Below are 27,276 nucleotides of genomic sequence, written 5' to 3'. Positions count from 1 at the left end.
TCGCTCTAGGTATTATTTTTTTTTCCTCAATTATGGAGACGTGGAATGACCTGCCGATGACATCACCATCGCTGAATCAGTTGATTCATCTTTGTTGCTGCTGGAATCACAGTCAGAAGCACTGCAATAGGTTTACTGGTATTGATGCGGAATAATAGCAAAAACAATGCATCGCACATGTACTTGCATGTTCCAAGACGAGTCCAAGTGTTGTTCTTCTATTTGTTTTTCATATTATTATGCTCACAAAGAGCATAATCTTTTTTACTGCTACTTTCTCATTCGTCTTGAGCATTTATACTAGTTATATACATGCCCACTAAAATGTTTGATTGCCCAGTTTGTGCTTTTTTCTTGTTGTCACTGCTATGCTTGCTTTGTACTTCTCTTTTCCTTTGTTCTTTCCTAATATGAAGTCCTCATTATTTTGTATGCCCTGACCTCTCTATTATAGTCCTGGACAGGCCAACAGTACTGAATAAATAATAAAACGAATAATCACTGGTGCATGCGTTGGCACATTCGGCCATGATTTAGTCAACAAATAAAACCAAGAAGGTGAGAACGGTGTCATCCACAGAAATGTAATGAATGTATGTGATCCTGTTGACGCCAAATGTTGGAAGCGTGAAGGAACTAAGCATACGCAGCACGCTTGCATTTTGCTTGCACCACCCCTGCAACTAGCCGACAACTCCCAAACAAAATAGAAACAACGCGAAAAAGCCGCAGACTCCACCGACAAATAACGATTATGATGAATCCATGCCAACATGACAGCGAAAACGGATGCCAATCTTCAAGGCCTTATTTTCGCGAGTGCCGAAAACAAGTTTCGAACCAATTATGCTATAGATGCCACCTTTACAAATGTGAATCTCAAAGGCTATGTTTTTGCTAGCAGGAACGGAAAGCACATTATGGGTGTTGCTTGCGCTAGAGTTCTTCAATCATAAGAGTTGCGAAACTCCACATAGGCCCATGTATCAAAATTCGGACATGCTACTGGCCGAAATCGTGAGTCTGGTCATTATCGCGTCATCTGCTGACCAGAAAAAAAAAAAACTAATAAACGCTCACGACGACGCCAGCACTGCATACAGCATTGAGCAGCTTGCGAGAAGCGCATGCAAGGGGTGGTGCCGCGGCGCTCTAGCGTTTTGTATCGCTGCTTGCAGGTGGTGCGACAATCTGCAGGCCCCTGCAAAATTCGCCACGGGCATGTCCGGGTTGTGAAACGCAGTTTCACAACTGGTATGACTGAAAAACTCTGGCTTGCGCCACTCATGCAGCTAATCTTAGTCAAGTCAGGCCAAGCTGCACGAAAAGTCAACATGACTGCTGTCTTCCATGATCGTTTGGCCAGCTTGGAGGACAATTCACGATGTATCACACGGGAATGTGTCTCACAGTTGCAACACGACAACGGAGTTCCCAATACATTTGACCACTTGAGAGCTATGTGGGGACCAGGAGAAAACCGCGTAACATCTGGGATAACTAAGGAACGGCACAGCGGTGCTCTACTGTAAGCAGTACATACTGTAGCTGACTTTTGGTTCCCACCATGCAATGGATGCACTAAAAAGCACATTTGCCCATCATGGGAAAGCTAGGGAGGTTGAATATCATTTGACAATGGCCCACCGTTTTCATCACAAGTGCTTGGAACCTTCACCTCCTCCTACTGCTCTGTTAATGCGATGAGCAGTGCTCGTTACACCCAGCTGAAGGGGAAGTTGAGAGAAGAATCAGCACAATCCTTTTCTTCAAGGCAAAGGGGGCTTACCTGGCTTGTGCAAGCTACAGGGACACCCTAGGCATCAATGGTTTTAGCCCGGCTCAGCTCTCGATGGAGCTAAGGATCACAGTCTCCGGGAGGGATGAGTTGCTGCACCCTAACTGGCCAACGACAGACATGGCAGCATTGAAGGATTCATCCTACCAAAGGAAGCAAGAAAATAGCTACAACCAGACACCAAACGCAACTTCCAGCAAGCCAGCAAGTCTGGGTGCAGCCAGAAAACGTGAAAGGAACGGTGCTAAGCCTGGTGCAATGCCCAGTAGCTACGTCACTGAAACAAGAGAAAGCGGTGTCATGCAGCACGACAGGTGTCACCTTGTCCCCCTTTGCTCCAGCATCATCTGCATGACAGTCTGCCTCAGAACCAGCTGCGCCACCACAGGAAGTGGCTCATCCAATTGCTCAAGACCCTTCCATAACCATTGAAATGACGAACGAATCAGGAAAGACTGGTGATCTTGACGGTGTCGTACGCACACATAGTGGCCGACACACTGTTCCACCGGACCACTTGACTTACGACCGCGGGAACTTATGAAATGGAGATGTAGAGGTCGCTACTCTGTGTGGTCCCATCTAGGTGACAAGTGTTTGCCTCAAGTTGAATAAAGGGTAGTTGACATTTAGGTTTGGCATTGACTGGTGCTCAAGCTGTGGTCTCCTCAGACCATGGCTTGGTTACCGCCCACTGAGAAGAGACAATTCTGCATACATAAACGATTAAAACTGAGCATTCTGCCAGCAATATTCGTGAATGTCAAAGGCGCAGATCGTTAATCCAATTAAGACCACCTTGTGTCACTTACATCAATGCTGAGCAGCATAACAGCACACTTGATTTCCATGGTCATTTCATTTGCAGCTCTGGTGGGCCCAATACAACACTGGGCCATTCATGCACTAAACATTCAGTGCGTGACAAAACTGCAAGCATAGGACACATCCCAATAAAACTGAAGTGCACGAGACATTATACGAAACTGAAGCCGAGATGGTGAGCAGCGAGGCAGCAGTCAAGAGAAGTACTGCCGCTTTTAGTCTGTCAAAGATGGCACCTCTCACAAATTGTTGGCTCTAACAAAGCAATTATTTTTGCCTGAGACTCAACATAAGCACCAGCATTTACCTACCTGATTGAGTAGGCAGGCAGCACCTCGTGAGGATTCCTCCGGTCAGACCAGAAGAAGAGCATGCGGTCAAAGATGGGATCGATGTTGGCCACACTGGTGGACTGCCCCATGGGAAACATGCGCAGCAGGCCTCCCTGCGTCTGGTACACAGAATATTCATCATCTGTCTTTCGTGTGACTAATGCACCTCACAAAGACATCACTCGTGGAGCCTGTCCTGTTAGGGACAGTCGAACAAGGGAACTTCGCCGCATCACGTACTAACAATTCTTTTTTACCTTTTGTCTATGGTGGCTGCTGAAGAAACTCCAAGAAACAGCAGACATTATGCAACCATACAAAATACCATTAGTTCAATAGCACAACGGCCATATCTATAAATACAAATAAACTTTCACTCAGTGTGAATCATTTCAATGTCAGTTGCAATGTAATAGCAGTAGGGATACATTGTTCCAATCTATTATCACGTACCAAGGAAAAGGAATACTGAATACTTTATTAACTATTTGAAAATACTGTCAGCCCAACATTGCACCTAGATAGCAGTAGTGAATGTAGCAAGTGAGTACAACACTACATTTATACAGTAGACCTTTGAAGATTATTATAACAAAAAAATAATAACAGCATTAATACACCAGTAGATTGTGCAACAAACAAGAACATCGTAGTACATCAAAAAAAAAAGCACATAAGCATTTCAATGCCTTAAAATAAGAAATATAATATTCCTATGGGCAATGTTGAACAGGCATTAAAAAAACCACAAGTTTACACATCTGTAAAGTTGGTAGGAAGACGGTTCTATTCATGCACAGTTTATGCAAAAAAGAAATGTTTGAAACAGCTCTTTGTAAACTGCGGCTACCCGAAGTGTTTGTTGTGCTTATTATACGTAATCTGCATCATTTCACTATAAATTTCTACCAAAACCTTCACCGACTATACCCTGCACAAGAGACTGAATGTCAATTTATTGCAGTTTTGATGTAACGAAGCAAATTGCAGATTTTGCCAACTTCATCATATTGAGGTTTAACTGTATATCACTTCCAAAGTGCTCAATGTGCTAATATGAGACCAGTATCCAAAACCAAAACCCACAGCATAAACAGTATTGACAAGTGCTCGCACATGTTCGTACTGTTGTTGTTCGTGTAATTAGTCAAACTGCCACATACTTGGACATCCCAATTTTTGTTGAGGTAGTAGATGCTGGTGATGCAACGGCCATCTTGGTTCGGATTGTCCACATGCTTCACATAATGCGTCCCATTGCCTGGGTAGCAAGCTATCATGGCCTGCGGACGTGGTGCAAAAAAAAGAAAGGTTTTTCTGATTGATATTGTTATCATCATCACCACCCAATTTTTACGACTGCTGCAGGACATCTCAACCAGTGATCTCAAGTAAATCACATTAAGAGGCAGTGTAAATAAAAGTGCAACACAATGTCAAAACATATCGATGGTGGATCAGATGCTTAATGGCACACGTTCACAAGACAACTGGTGCGCACCACAAGAGCAATCTGCGACAATGGTAGCACCATCGCGAGCAACCCCCCCCAAGAAGCAGTTCAACTTACACGAGCTGCAATGCAAAAAAAATGGAACATTAATTCGGTTAGTAGAACTTGCTACTGGGTAATTCCTGATGGTATAGTAATTAGGAGAAAATTTGTGAAAATGAAAATGTGCACCATGGGACTACCCCAAGAAAGAATATACACGTGACTTCTGTTAATGTCACCGTGGCTGGACTGCAAGAGGCAGAAAGAGAAATGTGCTGCTTTAAAGGACAGATTGATGGGCTGTTTGTCATTATTAATTTATTCATTTAGGAATACCTGACAGGCCCATGAAAATGCATACACAGGGTGAGGAGCGCGTATGGTACAATTCAATACGTAATATATTGGATGCAAACAAGGGTTCATAAATTGCCACAGAATGAAAAAATTTTCATGTTGCCAAACGACACAGGTTGCATAGCATAACAGTAAGTACTGCATAAAAAATGGTGTAACACCGCCAGGATATAATACATTTACATCATTATAGATTATATATAAAACATAGACACAAGCGTGTGACAAGACAATGAAAAATAAAACGTAACTGGAGTGAAAACCACCCATGTACAAGCTTATTATAGAAAAAAAAAAGAAAAACTAAGTGCAGTGTGGAGAAAAATGTTTGGTATGACACTGTCTCCGCAGTAGCACAAAAGATCACACAAGCAACGAAAGATACAGACTGTCCATTCCGCCTGTGCGGTATTTTTTGCGCTTTGTACATGAATAAGAACGTAGTGCTCACTCATTTCGCAGCAAGTGCACTAATTCTAACATGCCTTGAAATTGACCACACACCCCTGGTTTACAAATTCAATGTAAAATGACAAACATTATATAATAATAATATTATCTGGCGTTTTACATGCCAAAACCACGATATGGTTATGAGGCATGCTGTAGTGGAGGGCTCTGGAGTTCTTGACCGCCTGGAGTTCTTTAACGTGCACCTAAATCTAAATACATGGGTATCTAGCATTTCGCCTCCATCGAAATGTAACCACCATGGCTACGATCGAACTCGCAACTTTCGGGTCAGCAGCTGAGAAAACGACAAACATTCATGGCCCAAATTACATGTATGGAAATCGAAAGTTCCATTTGACATTTTTAGCAAAAAAATACACTCATACCTCAATATAACGAACACGGATATAACGAATTATCGGTTATAGCGAAGTAAATGAAGAATAGTCTTGTCATAGATATTGTCACAAATATACATTTATAACACATTTTTGTATATAACGAACTTATTTTCGTGTAAGATGTGACTTTGTTATAACTAGGGATGGGCGAATATTCAAGCATTTCGAATATTCGAACGAATATTACAGTATTCGAATTCCCTTCGATACGAATTTAGATTATTCGAAATTTCGAAGTATTCAAAATGAACGAATATATGTATACATTTGACTGCACATAACCCCCTGTAAAGGTGGTTTCACTGTACAGTCTAGTTGCTGTGCCGTGAAACAACCTATCCAGGGGAAATCTGCACTGCCGCGAAGCCACACTTCAAGGTTAAATGTACATATTTTTTAAGTTTAAAAGCGTGTTATATGGGCTTAAATGCGCTAAGTATAGTAATTTTTAAATTGTAACGTCCACTTATAACTTGCACCCTACTGCTATTCAAATCTTGATACTATTCAAGGCTGCTTCATTTCAACCCAAAAAAGTGACATTCACTCATACCTAGTTCCAATCCTTAAAAATATTGTGCAAGGGTCATGAAAAAAATGCTCATTTTTCTTAATATGCGGTAAATACTATTCAAACTATTCCATTCGAAATTATTCGACCAAATCACTATTCGCCTCAGATTCGCTTCGAACCTCAAATTCACTATTCGCCCATCCCTAGTTACAGTGCAGACCACTTATAACGTAACGTGCAGACCACTTATAACGTAGTTCTCCTTAACATGAAAAGAAAGGGGTACACGCAAGCGCCCTTTTTGTCTCGTGACTCTCGTCCTTTCACCCTTTGAGCACCACCATACGCTACAGTACCAGTTTCCCACGTTTTTTGGTGATATAGATTTTGGCTGATCCGAATATTTTTCGTGACCCTGCAAGGTTTGTGTCATCGAGATTATACTGTAGTACAGTAATGTGGCCTCATTTTTATGGGACCAACATTCTTTCGTAAGCAGGAACCAAAATTAGCAGTCTTTGTAAATGATAGATTTGCACAGAAATTAAGCAGCCATGTTTTAACACTGCCAAGGAGGCTTTGAAACCATTTGTTCAACTCGTATAAGCCCAGAGGGCTGGTCTCACCACACTAGAGCTTACAGAACTTCTTCCAGCTTTTGAAATGCAGCTGCTGCCGCCATTTATAGCACCTTTGGGTTTACTGCTACAGTCGACAAGGTATCCGCGATGCGCAGCGCCTATAGGGGCGCCACTGAAAGCCGCGTAGCGGCGGCCGTTAGAACCGCTCGCGGGTCGCGTAGCAGACGCCTCATTTGCGCGCGTGCGATTCGCCGGTTGTGCGCGTCCCAGATAATTACTTTTGCGGCAACAGTGTGCGCAAAGGAGCCGCACTTTATAATAGTGGACATGTGTCCGATGTAACAGCTGTGTGGGATGACAATGTCACCATACGCGACAAGTGTTTGCCACAGACAAGCGTCAACAAGCTTCCTTACGAAGTGGAGCTCATCGTAAGTACACCGCTTTCTTTAAAACGTCCCGATCACTAATGCCTGCATGCGTTGACGCATGAACCAACGTTTTTTCTTGACACAGTAGCTTCGTTTACGTGCCATGTGTTTATATAGTAGATTTTGAGGGAGTGCTGTCGCGCCGCCGCATGGATTTCACGGGTGCAGCCACGCGAAGGGTCAGCGTTGGTAAAACTTTGAAACCAGCACGATAAACTTGTGAAAAAATAAACGATAAGCTTGTCATCATCGGTGCAGAAGCGCACAGCGAACATTCTGCACCGATGATCGCATTCCAGTGCCATCAATAGGTAGAATGCAGCCGATTTCTTACAGCACACGTGCGATTCCACGGCGCATTTTTAAACGAGCCGTCACCTGCCCTACATTCTCTCGCATTGCGCTTCGCGCCATTCATTTTTCAAGTGAGCCAAGGTATCGCGTCTTATCAGTAATAACAACCTCATGTGAATTGTAGTGTCTACAATGCAGGCGAGGCGACCAAGTGTAAACGTAGTAGCGTTCGCTGAACACGTAGCGACGAAAAAGAAGAAATAAAAACACGGTAATCGTTCTAACACTGCCGTAAACAAAGCGCGATTGCTTAGCTTGTAAGTCGTACAGCCGCAATCCACCGCCGCCGTCGCTTTCGCTCATGAAATAGCACCGGAAACCTGTAGATGTGCGTTCCTGGCGATTTTTTGTGTGTGTTTGAGCAGCCGACAACGCAGCAGGTATTTTTCGACATCGCTGAGGCCCGCCAGAATCGTTAAATCACGATGAAAAACACATCCATCCGTGCACTCGCGTATAGACGCTCGCGGGAACACTGCTCGCCGGGCCCCGCGAGCGCTTCCGAGCCATGGCGGCAGATGGCGTCGTCGGTGCTTTGCGCATCGCCAATAGTAGGGAATGCAGATCGCAAGCACCATGCACAAAGCCACCTTACCTTTATAGAACAACCACCCCTTTTACTCGTGTTAACCTGGTTACAGCAATTATTTGCTTTAGGAACGAAAAGTGCAGTTAAATACCTTGGTGCGCTGGTTGATGCAGTAGTGTCGCAGCTCCTGGCTCTTGTTGCATCGGCTGATGATGGCGTCCAGAGTCCGCACCAGGAAACCAACAGCCGGAAAGCCAGCCTCGGTGCCGTCCAGCCAGAGGGTGCGGTCGCCCCTTATGATGCGGCCCGTGTCGTCCCGCTCACTGACCAGCTGCCCATGCTGGAACTCGCCACTCCCATAGAGACTGTACACCTGAAAACACCCAAGTAGGAAAGAATGCCTTCCTTAGGGAAGTTTATGCTCTGCAAGAGTTTACCCAACAATACTGTCTCAAGCACCAACCGCAAAATATTTCATGCAAACCTAAATGATCATCTTTTCTAACTCATAGTAAACACAATTTCATGACTGTTTGTGCTGCCAAGAACTGACGAAAGGACTAGAAAAAAGACATGCAGGGCGATGCACAAACTAACAAATGATTTATTTCCGTGCAAGACACTTCCTTTGTACACCATGAAAAGAAGAGAGAAAGACCAAAGATAAAGAAAGAAACAGCAGAAGCCAAAATGCACGTGTTACACAACGGGTAAACACGTCATCGTCCATAATCAACACCTCACTAAGGCACTGTATGCCATTGTCAGCAGTCATGACGCACCCAAAGTGGTCACCTGGCAACAAAGCTTGCAAGGAAATGGTTCACGATGGTGTTTTGCTTGATGTTGTCCCAAGCACCAGTCACCATTTTTTTTCTCTACGAGGGGTTCAATATTTAGTTTGACTCCTGCCTCTGGATTTATCAGGAACCAAGCGAGAAGTACACAAGTCCACAACGCCGCAAGACAGAACGCTGCACACACACACATACACAACAAAGGAACAAGTCCACACCACCTACCTCTGCTTTGTAGCTATCTGCCGCTGCCATGGCGCAAAATGCAAGAAAAAGCATAGCCTTTGAGATCTGTGTTTGTCAACCAAAAAAAAAAAAAAGCGTCCCTAGGTTGCAGATCTCGAAGGTCATGCTTATGGGGCCTGTACACCATCGTGTGCAAAACAAACAAGCAAGGAAACGCAGTGCCAACAGTGCGACGAGACAGCTGAGTCACTTCGTATTCATCTCATTTTGGTGTCCTCAGTTGGCCTCTTTGGAAAACATTACAGCCGAGCTTTACAACCTACAGATCACACATCAAACAAGCAGGTGCACTCACAAGCACTGAGCAATCAACCAAAGCATTGCAATGCAATGACATCGCCTTTTCGTCACCTGCATGCAAAAGAACGATTGGAACTTGTTAGAACATGCCCGAAGTGTGATCAATATTTGTTAAAAAAAAAAGCACTTTCAGGGCTTCGGAACGGCGCAGCGCTCGATTTATCAGATGTTTTACTGTGTGGGTGTTCAATATATACGTGTGCACCAGCCCCACACTTTTACATGGGACATTCAACGGGATTTCTCAACTGTTCTTTATAGACAACACTTTAATAAATCCAAGTTTAATATATCCAGGATCGAATGTACTACATTTTGGTACTGGTTTGTCAGATTATCTTTCAGCCATTTAAGAATGCATGGCGGTAGACCAAGGTAAGATAGTTTGAAAAAAATTCAGGAATGTGGAACTGTGTCAAAAATCTATTGAAAATCTAATATGATTCAGTGTATCCATGTGCTAAAGTCAAATGAAGTGAAAACATTGCGGGAAAAATCAGTCGGTTGAGTCACACAGCAGTGACTGGCCCTGAAGTCATGCTGATCCAAAGTGAGAAGATTATATTCCGCTAAGTGATCATAAATGCTGGAATATATTATGTGCTCTAATGTCTTGCAGCATACAAGAAGGACGCCTGAGCTTCGCCTTCAAGAGTAGAACATGACAGCTTAATCGGGCCCCGTGCGCATCGCCTTCTCAACTGCTAGCCTAACTTTGGTTCTTTGTGCATGCCTCAACCGTGCCATAAGGAAATGAACGACTGTGCATGTAACATTAACTGTTTCAAAGTAGCGTAGAATGCCTACTGCAAGTACAGTTGTTAAGTGGCCACTACACCATAATTATTTCTTTTGCGAATCTGGGAAGGGCCCACTACGCGTCCGTAAGGCAACACGCGGTCCTACGCAGCTGTTCACATTGTCGATGCTTTTGCTGCTGCTGATTAAATATGTCTGAGTGCTTTGTAAAGGGTGGGCCTTTAAAACATCCACTCGTTGCCCAATTCACATGTTTTGATGCCTGGCGCGATTCTACGTTTCTGCCACGCAATATTACATGCGTTAAGGAGACTCCTCCCACTACATGACATTCATATAGTGTTTGCTTCTGAAGCAGTTTTAAGAAGTAGCGTAGCTCTGTGGTAAAACACCTGCTTGCCACGCCGAGGGTCTGGGTTCGATTCTCACTCGAACCCGCAGACTTTTATTATTTATTTTATTTGCATCTTTCTCGATTATTCATCCAGCGTTTTTTCCGAGGCAGTTTCAAGTAGTAGCGTAGATCTGTGGTAGAATGCCTGCTTGCCATGCAGAAGGCCTGGGTTTGATCCCAACTCGAACCTGAAGAGTTTTATTATTTATTTTATTTGCATCTTTCTCGAATATTCATGCAGTGTTTCTTTCCGAGGCAGTTTCAACAAGTAGCGTAGCTCTGTGGTAGAACGCCTGCTTGCCACGCCAGATGGCCTGGGTTTGATCCTCACTCGAACCCTTCAGGACCCTTCAGGTCGTCTCGCACGATGGAGTCTGAGGCTTCAAGAATTCGACATTACCGTCGTGTACAAGTCCGGATGAAAACACTCTGATGCCGACTGCCTGTCCCGAGCCCCCATCGACGACTGCTTCCTCAGAACTATAAGTGACGACGACTTCGCCGAAAGGCAACGAGCCGACGCGGAACTGGGGGGCCTTATGGAGTACCTCGAGTGCAAGACTGCCGTTGTTCCGAAGGTATTCAAGCGAGCACTGCCGTCGTTTTTCTTATGGAACGGCGTTCTCATGAAGTTTTCACCAATTCGAACCGACTACCTTCTTGTCGTGCCCTCATTACAACCAGAGGTCCTCCAGGCCCTACACGACGACCCGACGGCTGGGCACCTCGGTGTTTCCCGTACGTTCACCAGAATACAGGAAAAATACTACTGGCCATGCCTTGCTGCCGACGTAACTCACTACGTTAAGACTTGCCGAGATTGCCAGCGACGGAAGACACCGCCGACTAGGCCCGCGGGACTTCTGCAGCCAATCGAACCGCTTCACTGGCCGTTCCAGCAAATCGGGATGGACCTACTGGGGCCGTTCCCGACGTCGACTTCCGGCAACAAGTGGATCGTCGTAGCAACTGACTACCTCACCTGCTACGCCGAGACAAAGGCCTTGCCCAAAGGCAGTGCCGCCGAGTTAGCCAAGTTCTTCGTGGAGAACATCGTCTTGTGTCATGGCGCCCCAGAGGTCCCCATCACAGACAGAGGTACCGCCATTACTGCGGACCTATCTCAGGCGATCTTAAAATACAGCGAGACGAGCCACCGCCGCACCACCGCCTACCACCCGCAGACCAATGGCCTCACCGAGCGTCTAAATAAGACCATCGCCGACATGCTGGCCATGTACGTCGATGTTGAGCACAAGACGTGGGACGCCGTCCTTCCGTACGTGACCTTCGCTTACAACACGGCCGTCCAAGAAACGACGCAGATGACGCCGTACAAGTTGGTCTACGGAAGAAGCCTGGCGACGACACTGGACGCCATGCTACCGAATGTCACCGATGAAGAAAACCTCGACGCCGCCGCTTACTTACAACGAGCCGAGGAAGCTCGACAGCTCGCCCGCCTGCGCATCAAGACCCAGCAGCACACAAACAGCCATCGCTACAATCTTCGACAACGCTTCGTGGAATACCAGCCCGGCGGCCGTGTCTGGGTCTGGACGCCGATACGCCGACGTGGCCTTAGCGAAAAACTCCTTCGGCGATACTTCGGACCCTACAAGGTTCTTCAACGTCTCGGCGCTCTTGACTACGAGGTCATCCCGGACGGCATTACGAACTCCCAGTGACGCCGCGCACGACTTGAAGTCGTCCATGTCGTGCGTCTTAAGCCGTTTTTTGCACATTAGCGAATCTGGGGACTCTACTTTTACCTTTGTTATTGTAATTTATTTATGTATGCACTTGTTTTTTTCTCTCTTCTTTGTTCTTTCACAAGCATCAGGACGATGCTTTTTCAGAGGGGGGCAATGCCATGGCCACTTCTTGTTTTATTTTGATGTTTTTTGGGTTTGACCAGCACGGACGGTTATCAGCGCTCGAGGCTGTCCGCGAAGCAGTGTTTGAGAAACTTCTCGATTGTAGTAGATCGTTTTGTTAAGATTTCGCGCCGCACGCGAATGTTCCAGCTTTATCGAGAGATAATGCTGCCACCAGCGATATCGCTGGAAAGTTCGATAGCACCTGTATAAACGCCGACGCACTTGACCGCTTGTCAGTTGAACGATGGTCGACGCTCTGTTCGACGCTATCAGTGTATTGCTGTAGTTTGACTTTCAGTTTTCCGGCCACAAGTTCGGCCAAATAAACAGTTTCACCTCGGACGTGCTGACTGCTGTCTTCGTCGACGTCACGACCACGTGACAATATGAAACCTAGTGTAAAGATGGCAAAAGTTGTGAACAAAGATATATGAACAATACTTCGTGCCTATTAAACTCAGCTGCCAGTTGAGTGTCTTTCCTGTCAGTCCTGTGCCCCTTTCGTCGGCATAGTTATTCACAGAAAATTTTTCCACTCTTCACCCTAGATAAAAGCCGACTTGCTCTAAAACAGGATTACAGGCAGGCGAACTGAAAATGGAGTTAAAGTAATTGTTGAAGCATCGTGCTTTTTCTGCTTCATCTGTTAAGTAATCATTTCCAATAGATTAGGAGGGAGTGATGCATTTTCTGACATTTTGTTTAATAAACTTCCACAGCATTTTTTTTGAGTAACAGTTAAGTTTACCACTTAGGGTAGAGTAAAATGTATTGTTACCTTCCTTTATTTCTATATTTATGCCTTGGCCTTCACAAACTTGTTATTGCAAGCCACAAAATACAAAATACAAATGGGCTTTTTCTGCGTCCATGCAAAGCAGTTGTTTTGAGCCCTTACACTTTCACACATCTTTGTGTGTTTTCTGCATCTGAAAAAGTCACTTTGCAGGTGCAGCACTAAAAGATGGCGAGACATAAAAGTGCTTACCTCGTCGAATACCATTGACCCACGTTCCCTGCCCAGGAACTTGTCGATGACACAAATACCATATTCATTGAGATCATGCACCACATCCGTGCATATCTTTTGGAACCGCTTGGATGACAATGGCTTCAGGGCTGCAGGCCTGCTTGCTGCAAAAAAGAAAAAAAACGCAAAGAACAAAGTTGAATTCTACAAGCCTAAACAAAATGTGATTCACAACAGTGGCAGACCGAGAAGTTGCATGATCTTTTCTTGTTTTTAGTGCAGAAAATCACATCAAAAGGAAAAAAAGACAAAGCCAGGAAAGATCACAGGATGGATGCCAACTTCCCATTGATTTGTTTAGTGCCACCTAAATAAATACACAGGAACAAGTTCATAGACTGTGCACGAGTTGTGATATATATATAGAAAGGGAAAATAGACAACCACCCTTGTGTAGCACGAAGCCACCAGCAAATCCATATGGATTTCTCAGAAATAAAGCCCTCTTAGTCGCCGAAAAATTCGTCCCGGTCTGGGGTTCGAACCCGGGACTAACGTTTTTCCGGGGCGGGTGCTCTACCCATTGAGCTAACCAGGAAGCTAGCAAGTGGCAGCGCGAGGGCGAATTCATCGACAACTCGATGCATCTGGACACATACTGAAAATCAGTTCTGTGGAATCCCGCAAGGTGGTGGAAGGGTAAAGAAAGGAAAAATAGACAACCACCCATTCGAGTTGTTGATGAATTTGCCCTCGCACTGCCAATTGCTAACTTCCTGGTTAGCTCAATTGGTAGAACGACCGACCCGGAAAGGCGTTGGTCCCGGGTTCGAACCCCGGACCAGGACGAATTTTTCGGCGAATAAGAGGCTTTATTTCTGAGAAATGCGTATGGATTTTCTAGTGGCTTCGTGCTACGCATGGGTGGTTGTCTGTTTTCCCTTTCTTTACCCTTCTGCCACCTTGTGGGATTCCGCAGAACTGATTTTGAATTTGTGATATATATGTGTGACAGACCGATCAAGTTTTCAATTGTCGTTTGCCTGAACACACCGTGAAATTCCGAGCAAGCACCCCCCACTCCCAGCCCCACCTCAGCAACGCAAAATTAATGGCATTGTGGAGGGAGAGTTGCTTTTCCAGAACAGCACGAAAATTCAAGATGACGACAAAGTTTTCCTACCACAAAAAATGAAGCGCACATGCACTTCCTCAGAAGTCTCCTGGGTCTCATTTGTGGCATGTTGCGTCACAATGACGATTCACAAACACAAGAAACACCAAGGTAATGCGATTGAACCGCGGGAAGCATGCCATGGAAGCACCTCTGATGATGAGCCCGCATCAACACAACAGTTCCAAGCAGCAGACACAGATCTCAAAGACCTTACTTTTGCTATGTATGTTTGTCATAGGTAGCACGTTTGAATTACAAATACAGATCTCAAAAGACGAGCCTTGCTCATGGGAACCTGGAAATCACCATAATGCCATGCACCCAGTTCGGGGTACAATCATTATGTGGCAAAAAAAAAGACAACAAATTCTGACGACAAATTTCAGGTGCAGGCACTTAGATACTAAGCAGGACTGGATTGGATTCAAGCAGTCCAGTGTTGCCTGGATGCAGTGCGTGATCATGGTACGGAGTGGGAAAAGGGAGTGAAATTGGCAGGAGTGCTTGCTCCCAAATTTTCTCGATACAATATGAAGAAAAGGCTTCTATCCAGTGGCTTCCTTGGTGTATAACGCATAGTTACATATGATATTCCAACAAACATTGTAGTATTATGACGGTACGTAGCCACAAACAATTCACGTGCAAGAACATGCGGGCTGAGGCCATATCGAAATTTGTTTACGTATATGCGAGCTTACTTCCTTTATCCTTGTCATACATGACATTGGACTTTATTGGTTGGTCAGCACACGTTCAGTGAGAGGCTTCCCTTTATTTTTTTTTCATGGGGAGGGGAGGGAAGGGGGGGAGGTCTCTTGGTTTGTTTTTCACATGTGCTGTGCATGGAGTATAAAATGTGCCACGGAACAAATTATTTGGGAGCTGACATCCATTCTGTAGTGTTTCCTTGCTTTTGTCTTACCGATTTCTTTTACAGTGGACCTGAGCTACATAAAGGTAAGACACGATCAAGATGATGAGACATGCTGTAGTGAGGGACTCCAGATTAGTTTTCATCACGAGGAGTTTTTCAACATGCATGCACGTCTAAGTACATGGGTGCTAGCGCGTTGCTCCTGTCAAAATGCGGCCACTGTTTCTACCAATGCATAGCCATGGAATGTCACAGCCGCTAAGCCATCGGGGCTCATCTGGCTGCTGTAAAGAGACCAGACTTGTACGTGATGCACTACGTGTATTTAATTGTAACCTATTACAGCTGTTAGCAGTTTTTTTATTCAGTACACTGCTTACTTGCTTAGTCACTGTAATCCAATTACTCACAAAAAGGTATGACAAATGACAGCTTTGACCACAAGAATTTGCATAGAACTGCAGCAGTATGCATGCAGTCATGCCATGAGCAGCCTTATGGTTGGACAAGCAAACCATGGTGCTCAATTCCTCATCTTAATGCTATGCCAGGTATGCGCAACTAATTGAACCTGCACTGCTGTGATGTGATAGCAGTGACTACAGCAGCTCGCCAATGGCCCACCCAGCAATGCCTCCTATGGGCAAATCACATGGCACTTAACCCCTTAACTGCTTATGACAACTTTCTGGAGTTGCAGAAATTTCTTTCTGAATACACACCAAATACCCCAGATATGGGGTATTACCAGGCCCACAGCCAGGGGGGGGGGGAGAGGCCTAGGGGCTTGGACACCCTCACCTCCGAATTATGATGGAGGGGGTTGTTTTACCAAAAATATAAGAACGAAAATACGTGTTTTTTAATTCCCTCAGTAAGTGCCCTTACTACGGGCCTGGGTATTGCATGATGGTGCGAAATATGACGAATAAAGCATTTTTATCTGTCGTAAAATGTTTTCACAAGTATTTTTGTGCTTTGAACACGTTACTGAAGCATTTCACATCATAAAAAAATTTGGCAATTTTCGAACAGTTTTTCGTAATTTAATCAGCACTTAAAGGGGTTAATGAAGGACCTAGATGTGAGCTATCATTGCACCGCAGCACAATAGTGGACATAAAGTACTTTACAAAGACATCATTTCCCTCCAGAAAATGCACGTGCTCACTGAATAAAAAGGGAGAACAAAATGTTAAGCATAACGATTGATATGTGCAACTGCATGAGATAACCACGTCATCTTGCAACGAATCTAGCCACTACAGGTGATGTTGGCTCTGATGTGAAGCCTGAACCACACATATGCTTGCAAACACGTGTGAGAGCGCATCTGCATACGTCACTATGGCACCCCTCGCGAGGAATGGAACTTTGAACCCACTTGTCCTGCATACTGGCATCGCTCTCAATTGAAGCATATTTCGACATGGCAGGCACAGTGGTGGTCCATCCAGTTTAGGATGTGGAGCAACATTTGAAGTGGGAAAAAAGTTGTTTTGGAGCAGTTTTTGAAGTAAACAAAATGGCATTTAGGATCCCTTGGAGCAGTAAAACAGCAATTTTGAAAATTTTTAGTGCATATTCTTATTATGGTGCAAAAGGGAAAAACTGCGTTAAAGGGGCCCTCCAACAATATTCAAGCACCCTTTTTCTATCGCGGGTTCTGCAGACTGAAGGATGGAAAGATTGATGCAGCAAGACTGGCAGCGACAGAGGCACGCAGTCCAAGTTATTCAGCCGGAAAATGCAAAATACAAAAAAAAAGCCTACCCGCAACCCGATTTTTGTGGGATCACATGACTACATTTCACTCGCCACTGGCATTCAGAGGTGCCACCAAAGAAAGGAGCTGAAAGGTGCTACATAGGGCAAGCTTGCGCACCACTGTTGCCTGTTCCATCCAGCACAGCGATCCCGCTGTTACCACAGTAACAAACAACGTGGTGCTGAACCCCCCGAGAAAAGGGCCAGACCAATAACAACGCGTAGAGGTGAAAAACATTCATCTTTTGAATGCCATACCACTTCAGTGCACAACACGTACAAAACGAGGCTGCTTAGGAAAGTACACAGGCAGGAAGAAAAACTTCCGCACGACGACAAACCTCGTCTGCACATTTTTCTGCACTTGGAGGACACAGGCTAAAAAGCAGGCAGCACCCCTACCGTGTTTTTCAGTTGCACAGCCTCCTTTTTTACGACACTATCTGTTTGCATTAGTATTGAAAGTATAGAAAACAAAGATTCCTCGAACTCGAAGGGGGTATATTTGCACCGCTTCAACAATCATGAGTGTACTGCATGTGCAAAACAAGGCAGCTCGCAAACATACACAAGCAAGAGAACGAAGTGAGAGAAGGCTTTCATAGGGACATCTGACTTGCACAAACAGAAAGCCTGAGGCAAAATAGCAGCCAACACCTCCATCATGATTTGTAGCAGTCTTTTTTTTTTTTCTTTTTGCTGCAATGGTGTCTATTTGGCGTTCCATGGGAAAGCACGTACAGGAAGACCCAAGAATGACTGAACTCTTTTTTGATAGATTGTGTCCATACCTTCTAACGTTACATTTATCCAATCAAAGGCCGCACTCGTAACTATTTCCGTCCGCAAACAGTTATGGCGAGCACCACTAAGCATCGATGCGGTCGGCAGCAATGTAGTGATTTCAATGTGTAATTAAAATATTAAATCTATCGATATCAGTGCTTTACCTATGGTAAAATTATCCCCAGTCATCAGTCTATGTAACCCACAAATAAAAAATAGGAGCTTGAAAAGTGTTAGAGGGCCCCAATAATGTAAACAAAGAGGCAAGACCAATAGTCAGAGAGCTGTCATCAGTCAGGCTGTTCCCACGAAATAATGTCATACGCTTGCTTCACTGCAACAAGAAAGATGTACGTTGCGGTGAAGAATTAATGACAAGGTGAGCACGGCGCATACAGTTAATGCGAGTGACGAGTGTCAAAAGATCATTCCTTCGTCATTTTTGATTGGGGGCTGGAGCGACTGCAGCTACAGGCACACCATCAACACCCCTTGGATCCATTGATGGCAGGGGGTTCTCAAACTGCAGATTCCACGTGACTACATCCATTTACATTTCCCATTGACTTGCACAGTTTATTAAAGTAGGAAAATAACCTTGCACTGGACTTTGGATTTAACGATGCCACTGCACGCCACATCCACACTTTGCTCTTAATCTGTGAGCAGCGAGAGAACAAACCTACACAGCGGCTGCGCTCCAGACTCTTCATTGTGCGATTTGTGGACACACGGCGGTTGCTCTGAGCACCCTCGCAGTTGCAGTTTGTAACAAGTGAGTGGGAATCGGCTGGGAAGTTTTGCAGGCTGACAGCGAATTGTGTGGCCTCTTTCAGCGATTGACAACAATGTGGGCTGTTTAGACAGTGTTTATAATGGACGAGCACAGTCGTGCGTTATTTGTGGCTAATGGCACGTCGTGTCTGCCTGGCTCAGTTTCACTGTGCTCTGGTTTTCCACTACATTGTGTTGGTTTTGGAAAGACACGCAATGACGCGTGTCAGAAGGAGCTTGATGTGGGCGAGTTGGTGTAGCGTACTGGAAAATGTAACGTTGCGCAAAACACACGAGGACTAGAAAGGAACACCTAAACAGACAAGTGCAAGCGGTTGTCTGTTCAAGTTTTCCTTTCTAGTCATCGTGTGTTTTGTGCAACGTTAAATTTTCCAGTATGCGTGCGAGAGGCAGCGGGACCACTTCGTACCAGACACGAGCTGCACTGGCATTTATTTAGACTTAGCACTATGAATATCTGGCAACACGCTACATGACGACAGCTGGCAAAAAAAAGAGTGCTCCACACATGCCATCGTGGCTGCGAGCGGCACCAAATAACACTCCCAGGTCTGCATGCACAGAAATACCCAATAAAGTGGACAGGATGGCGACCCCCGCCGTAGCTCAATTGGTGGAGCAACGGGCACTTTATCCGAAGGTTGCAATTTCGGTTCCTCCTGGCAACAAGTTGTCGTTTCGTCCACTTTCTTCACATTTATATCATAATTACTACAATACAATTAACATCCCCTATACCTTCCTTGGCTTCACTGTGTGTTGGTTTTTATTAAGGTTGTGAGCTTTCATTTGACGCTTTAAAGTGTCACCTCAACTAATGTGTCCAAAAGTGACAGAGCAACATCAAATGAACAAAAAGGTTTTTTTGTTCATGCTGAAAGTGCTTCCCTATTTTTTTTCACGGGAATCACATGCACATTAGAATGGGGGCTTTATTCCTTTTCTTTTTCGATCACAAAAATCAGATGAGCATTAAAATCGGGCACTTGAAAGACGAGCGTGTAACAAGACAAGAAGAAGTGCATTAAAATCGGGTGCATATTAGACTTGGGTAGATACGGTCAATGCTCTCACGTGCTTAACACTACTTGAGCCATACTTTGTCCTTACACAAAGAAGGTATAATATAGCTAGTAAACAAACATTTAGTGCCTTATGAACTGACAAAACTGCCAACCTTCATGTCAAATGTAACCACATGTGTGGAATAAGCAGTACTTTGTCATTCAGTGGAAGTACAAGGACTCGTCATGAACTGGGCTGTGCACAGAAATAAGTAAGACGCCTGTGAAGTGTATATTTCAAATTGTTTCATTATTGAGGGAACACATTGAACTGCCACAAAAAGGGATGCTATGCTGCAAATGCAGACACTCTGCCCTTTCAGTCTCTCAGCCCTGCACCACTGCCGCGGAACGCTATGAACCTAACCGGAACTTTTCTTACATTCTTATTTGTTATCTGCACCACATTTTTAAGTAGCAGCACTGGTTTCAGTGATCAAATCAAATCACTCACCATGGTTTATTGGAAGCAGTGTGAGTTGTGAAGGGCCATTCACACGTGCAACTTTCATTTGAAATGCAGATTTCTCAAACTGAAGGAGGTGCAGTTTCTAGTTTGAAATTTCAACCATTTTATTGCGACAGCAATTATATGGAGACTCCAGCTGCATTTTTGCCACTGCCATGAGGGTCCACGTAAAGTCCAAATCAATCACATCGCCCTTGTGCATCGCATGTTCAATGTGTGAGTGTGTGAGTGCTGCCAAAGATCACAGCTCAAGTGGAGATGAAATACCTGCAGCCATTTCCATCACGAGAAAAGGCACTTAGACAGGTGCCTGAAGGGGGGGGGGGGCTGCATAGCACCAGCAGGAAGTGTACTCTGTCTGGTCGGCATGGTCGCCCATGGTCACGTGTGCAGTATCTTTATGGTAATTCGCAAACTGCCCATACCTTTGTATGTGTTGTGTTTGTACCGCAAAATTTGTGTTGAAGCCATATACAGCAAGAATGTTGCTTCCCTTGCTACAGCGAACGCCAGCATTTTGTTGAGTTACGCCAAGTTGTATGCTAAAGGAGTGAGCTGCTAGCTTTCCATCGTAAAGTATTCCAATTTGTTGCTATCAGATTCATTGCCTTCACCCTCGAGGAAAAACTGCACTTCTTTTTTCTTTGCAGTCATGGTCACCATCGAGTGATTTATGTGCCATGCTTGTTTCGAATGCCCAAACTTGGTGAGGGGCACTTGATGGACAAGCTTGAAGAATAAATGGTTCCAAGAACCTGCACTGCCTGCATTTATTCAACAGATATTCTGACCCTTAATGTTTACCCTGCCACTATATTTTTGTTTTTTTAAGACGTATCAGTGGATGAACACACTTCGTGAGGTTTGCACACATGTCTCGCATATCAAACAAGCTTCTTTACGCTATGATGCTTTTCGTACCATTATTAGCCAAGTCAGCCCCACTGCCCTCTGTGCCGAGTCCTAAGGAGGACAGGGTGTCGTTCCACCAGGCCTGGTTGACCGGGTCATTGGGGTCGTAGTTGGGAATGTCTGCAGCAATGCCGGCATCTGGGGGTATCGGTGCTGCCGGTGAAGGTGCCAGCGCCTCCACAACTGTCGCAGGTGTCATGGGAGGCGTGGGGCACAGCACACTGGCTGAATCAGCCATTAGCAGTGGCGGTGGAGAGGCAGATGAGTGCTGCACATCGCATTTATCACACCTCAAGTTTGGTGCAATAAAAGTTCGTCTGAATCACGGTGAAAGACACACCCTTTATGTGGGGACACTTCTCGACTCGCTTACGAGGTGCGTTCGACCATTTAAGGAAGCAGCGGCATGCACCTGTAGGTCCAGTGACAGCAGTGGATATCTATTGGTGGGACGACGCACCTTCCGGACGGAAAAAGTCTTAATTACCGTTGCCATAGTAACCAACGAGGTTTGCAGCAAGCCTCGGCATTTGCTGTGCATCACTTTTTTTGCTAGCGAAAAATGTACCATGCAGTTTCAGCTTTAGCCGTTAGCGTGCCACAGCCATGTTCGCTGACCGTGAAATGAATGCGTTTCAAGCATGTGCATCTGCAAAATGAATTTAAGCGTTGGTTGCTAGCAACATCATTTTTTTTCTGTCTTGCATCGTCCCACCAATAGATAACGACTGCTGTCACCCGACCGACAAGTGCGTGCTGTTGCTACATTATTTGGTTGATCACATCTCGTGAGTGTCCTCACCTCTCATGCACGAAAGACTGCAAGTCCATAGCTGAATATTCCATTATTATTAAGTTCACCCCTTAATGCACTTGAATTAACGTTCTAATAACCTCCAAGTGTCTTCTCTAAGCCAAAATAACCAACCAGAACCAGCTGCCAATGCTCTGCCTAATGGCCACCAAAAGCATAATTGCTATGCCACCATGACATACAACAACAAAGATAAGGCCCCAGCACTGCTTCATACTAGCTAGTGTTGCTTTCTTGAAAACATGCTCAGATATATAAACCAACAAAACATTTTAGTACTTTTTATAGCGCATTTAAACATTGTAACGAGAAATAAGTACAACTTATTTAACAAAGTGGCACCACAAACAAAATTATAAACTTTGTGTTTCAACCGGAAACCAGAAAATGGGCCTATGGGCTTAGCATCATTGAAATTACTGGACTGAAAAATTTGTTCTTTCTCATCATTTGGTTTACCCTGCTGTCCTATTTTGCACTGGCACATAATTCTGCCAGGTGCCAAGACACATATTTTATATGCAAGGCTTCTGCGATACTTCTCACATGCAAGGTCCACTTCCATGCACAGGAAACTGAAAATAGGGATCTGGTAAACACCACCAGCAACATCAGCTGCAAGGTTTATTCATAAAGGTGTTTCTGCCGAGCCTCTTTTCGTTCATTTCACAGACAATGTCACCGACACCGAGACAGGAATTTCTTTGAGAGGCTATTCAATGCTATTGTGTCAAAATGTGAGGATTGTAGGAGGGGCTCCAGCTGAGTCCTATGGTCAATAAGTATGCCGAGATACTTAACTCGTCGAGTCCATGGAAGCTGGAACCCTCAGATATAGACAGCCTTGGGATAGCGTATTGAGTGATGTAGCTGCGGTGCATGAGCATTGCTTCAGTTTTCTCCAGTGAAAGCCGCATCCCTTTGCTGTTGATGAATGCATCCACGGCCTCAAGCACGCAATGAACACTGGAACGAACATGATGGACAGAAAGGGTAGGTCCAGACGCGAAGATTCTAATGTCATCAGCAACACTGCAACCCGCACATCACAAATGAAGGCACGGGGGGATGTAGTCACTGAAGTCAGCCAGGGCAAGGCTGAATAAAAATGTGCCCTGCCCTGGAAAACGCCAACAGACAGGGGATGCGGATTACTGAGCGCACTACCAACATGCACACGCATAGTTCTGCTGCTGAGAAAGGAAGCGATGCACATGTACTGTAGGAGGAGATCTGTCACACCAAGAGCACACATCGCAACTAGGATTGTGGGCTTTGGCAGGGAATTGAAGACACTTTTGATGTCTAGCAGCCCTAATACCCGGCTTCTTCCTTGTGACGCACCTCTTCTAGCATCAAGATGATGTCAGCCAGGGCACCGGCAGTGGCTCACGATGGGCGGAAGCCGCAGTGTGAAGGCACAAACATCTAGAGCTTTGGCAATCCACTCCAGTCTGCACAAGGTGCTCGGAAAGCTTCAGTTGCCAAATAAATCTCTACCGAGATTCTCTAAGAATCACTGAAGGTGTCTACCAGGAGTTTGGCCAATTGTCAATATGTGAGCCACCAAGTGATGGAGATGGAAAGGACCGAGAAGTGCGACTCTGGGGGACTCGGTATGGTGCTTAAAATGTGCCATGCCTGTGCCGTGCATCTCGGATCGTCCAGCGTTTTGCACAGGCCACCCCATGATTGGTTGCATCGATGCTTAGTGTGAGGACGACACACAGTGTCGAGACAGTAATTAAAAGCCCAGTGTTCCTTCCGGTCGGACTTCATTGCACAGCGTTGAAACCTGCGGCAAACCACCCACAGGTTGAGTAGTATTATGTCAGGCACAGAAGTTGCTACTGACATGACACACTTGCATAAGGCTCGATCAACACACCAGGCAGTGTGTGAAAAGAAAAGAAGCACCAGTGGAAGGAGGAGCGGCACAGAATTCACGAAAGCGCAGCCAGTCCGTGATGATGTAGCTGCGTGTAGCCTGGTGGCGTCGATCTACTATTCTCAGGAGAAGTGAAAAATGGTCAGATTCCCAAGTTTTGGCACACCGTTTCCACTCGTACCTGCATTTGTCACTGACAATCGAGAGGTTGATGGTGCCGCGCTTCACAGCGCAACGAGCAAAGGTGAGACTACTGGTGTTGGTAATGAGGAGGCCAGTCTCTAGGATGGAGTCCAAGGCCCTACCTCGGTTGCCCGTGTGCCAGATTCACCATGCAGTGTGGTGTGAATTAAAGTCCCATGACACAACGCAGTGATCGCGGAGTTGTTTGGCAAGTCACGTAACAAAGGAGGTATCCTACCTTAGCACTAACTGAACATAAACACTCGCCACACTTGTGTCACTTGAAGTAACTCACTTTGACCGCGATACATTCGACCTTACTGCACTGAATGTTCAAGAGATCAACAACAGCATGAGCAAGGCTGTGGCACACGTATAATGACATGTCGGAATGTCCGGGTGGGTGTGTAGGATTCGCGCCCACTGGATGATCACAATCATGCAGCACACCGCATGCCGCTGTGGTACGCAGTGAAACCAGGCAGGTTGCACTCGGACTCACACACGCGTGACTGCTGAAGGGCGATGATGTCAGTCAATGAGAAGAAGTTCAATGAGTTTGCTGTGACGGCAGCAAAGTGATGGACAATTCCACTGAAGAATTCACAGCCGCAGCATCTTCGGTGAGCTAGTTATGTTGGCTGATGGCTTGGTGTGCAGCCAGAGCTGCGGCGCACATCACGTGAGACGGTTAGTCACATATGGCACAGTTTCCAGAATGGCACGAAGAGCCACGGCAAGTGTAGCCATCACAGCGTCCTTGGGGTCGGCAGGGCAAGCCAGTGGACTCGTTTGCTGAGGTGCTGAGGCTGCACAGATCGATCTGCAGCTGCCAGTGAGAGTGTAATGAAACGAACATCCTGCTTTAACCGTGGAGGGAGCAGGAACCACAATGCTGCACTTTTTGGCATTGGCAGCGGCATTGGCAAACTCCAGGACTTGGTGACGAGTCACGGAGCCGTCTGATGAGGCAAGAATGAAGGCAGCCTTGCACTGAAGCTTGAAGCTGCCGGAAAAAGCAGCACGGCTCATTGGCAGCGCAAGTTCCGTGACAGTTGATGAATCAGAGCCACTCTGCTGCGCACGATCCTGTGGTGTGGCTGCCACCACAGCGCAAGCAGCGTTGGTCACACAAGGGGGTGGCCGTGGCGTGTCTGAAGAGTCCGCAACAACGGCACTGGAGAGAGCGTTGAAAATGTGCATGCACCGGCCTCTGCTGCTTGAACAAAACAGGTCAGAAGGAACGGTGGAGTAGTCAAAGTTTATGGAGAGGCTTTTGCTTCGGCGCTCACATGACACCGCAGGGACCGACGAGTCGATGTTCATGGCTATTTCATCGGCGTCAATGTTGGGGTCAACACCGAAGACTGTGCTGACACAAATGTTTTACACTAGCAGTTTCACTTTCACAGCGATGTCCCATATTTTATCCACCTGTAGGACGGTGGAGGGGCTGGTGCACGAGACCATATCCACAACGACGAGGTCGCAGTGGTGAATGACATGGAGGGGTCGAGTAGCTGGTAAACCGGTTTGGCAATAGTGACCCTCAATACAGCCAGGAAGTATGCCTTCTTCCCGACTGGTTGTAAATTATGGTGCTCCAGGTGTCACTTGTATGGCAGCATGACGGTGAAGCAACCTGGCGACGAGCATCAGTTACAGGCAAGGAAGATAGGGCACTTGTTGTCCCAGTATGTTCGCGCAGTGGGGCAGTTGTAGTAGCGAACTGGAGTTGACACTGTCTTCTTTCATTTTTTTTTGCCTCTGAGGTCTTGGTTTTGATGCAGTAGCGACAAGAGCGCATGGCCTGTGCTCTGCGGCGGCTGGCTACAGTGCCATCAACCGGCAGTTAAAGAAATGACGTCTACTTTTGGCGGCATCGCCCGTTGCGAGACCGAAGCGGGAGCCTAATCTAGCAGCACTTGTCCACCAGCCATTACTCAGTATTTTGTTTGCCAATAGATGACCCCAAAAGCAGACGTGCTTTCTTTAGCTATCGGTTGATGCTGCTGTAGGCAGCCGCCGCAGAGCACAGGCCATGCACTCGCGCGTTCGCTTTCATAGAGGACGACAGTGTACAACCTAATGAAACCAACATACAATGAAGCCAAGCATTGTATAGAGGCATTATATGCAGTCTTCAGCTGCAATGTGTTAATTATGATACAAATTTAAAAGAACTGCAGTAGACAAAAAAACAACATGGCGCTGGTAGGGACCAAACCTGCAAACATTGGATAATGCGTCTGATGCTCAAGCAATCGAGCTACAGCGACAGTTGTCCTCTCGTCCTCTTTACTGGGTGTTTCTGTGCATGTAAACCTGGAAGCGTTAGCCAGCGCCGCTTGTAGCCATGACGGCGAGTGTGGAACACTCTTTTTTGCCAGCTGGCATCATGCAGCAAGTGACCTTTGCTACATGCTACAGACAAAGACAAGTGTTTCTTTGTTGTGTTTGTCATCTGCCGCAGTGGTGTAGCAGTTACGGTGTTCGGCTGCTGACCCGAAGGTCACAGGTTCGATACCGGCCACAGCGGTCGCATTTCGATGGAGGCGAAATGCTAGAGGCCTGTGTACTGTGCAATGTCCATGCACCGTTAAAGAACACCAGATTGCCCAAATTTCCGAACCCCTCCATTACGGTGTCCCTCATAATCATATTGTGGTTTTGGGACGTAAAACCCCAGATATTATGATTACTATTGTTCTTTCATTCCTTGCACTAATATGCCTCGGCTAGTTGTGCATACACCTCGTTACGATAAAAATGATGTCTGTGCTGAAACGTCAGTGCCAGCATCACATCAGACAATGATCTACGCTCTAGGTGACAGTGTAGGCAATGTGCCTGGTAAGCCCATGATATGCACACAACTCAAATAACACAAATTCGTCAATCAATCTCGTGAAGACTTGGCTCAAAGTGCAGCACAAGCAGCTACTCGCTGACTGCTTCACATGAAATAGATTCCCACAATACGTGGAATCTGCCGGAATGTTATTAATTAGGATATTTTGTCACGCGAATGATTGCTGGATTTCTTGTGGTAGAGATGAATTCAAACCCATCATTACCAGAGTAAGCGAACGATTTAAAGTAAAGTGTGCTTGAGGTTTACTAATGAA

General features: G+C 45.7%; 1 protein-coding gene across 2 annotated transcripts in view; it reads right to left on the bottom strand.

The window, feature by feature from the left end:
* LOC119374103 (egl nine homolog 1) overlaps positions 1 to 27,276 on the bottom strand; it is a 73,435-nt gene that overhangs the window by 43,038 nt on the left and 3,121 nt on the right. For both annotated transcript variants that reach the window (XM_037644169.2, XM_037644168.2), the window contains exons 2-6: positions 21,273 to 21,531; positions 13,435 to 13,580; positions 8,222 to 8,443; positions 4,119 to 4,238; positions 2,935 to 3,074 (exon numbers count right to left, since the gene is read on the bottom strand). In XM_037644169.2, coding sequence (XP_037500097.1) covers positions 2,935 to 3,074; positions 4,119 to 4,238; positions 8,222 to 8,443; positions 13,435 to 13,580; positions 21,273 to 21,531 — 887 coding nt within the window. The remainder of the gene's footprint in view (positions 1 to 2,934; positions 3,075 to 4,118; positions 4,239 to 8,221; positions 8,444 to 13,434; positions 13,581 to 21,272; positions 21,532 to 27,276) is intronic.

This window comes from Rhipicephalus sanguineus, chromosome 11 (genome assembly GCF_013339695.2).
Source record: "Rhipicephalus sanguineus isolate Rsan-2018 chromosome 11, BIME_Rsan_1.4, whole genome shotgun sequence".
NCBI lineage: Eukaryota > Metazoa > Arthropoda > Arachnida > Ixodida > Ixodidae > Rhipicephalus > Rhipicephalus sanguineus.
Note: the sequence above shows the minus strand (reverse complement) of the source record. Positions and strands in the feature narration are given on the sequence as shown.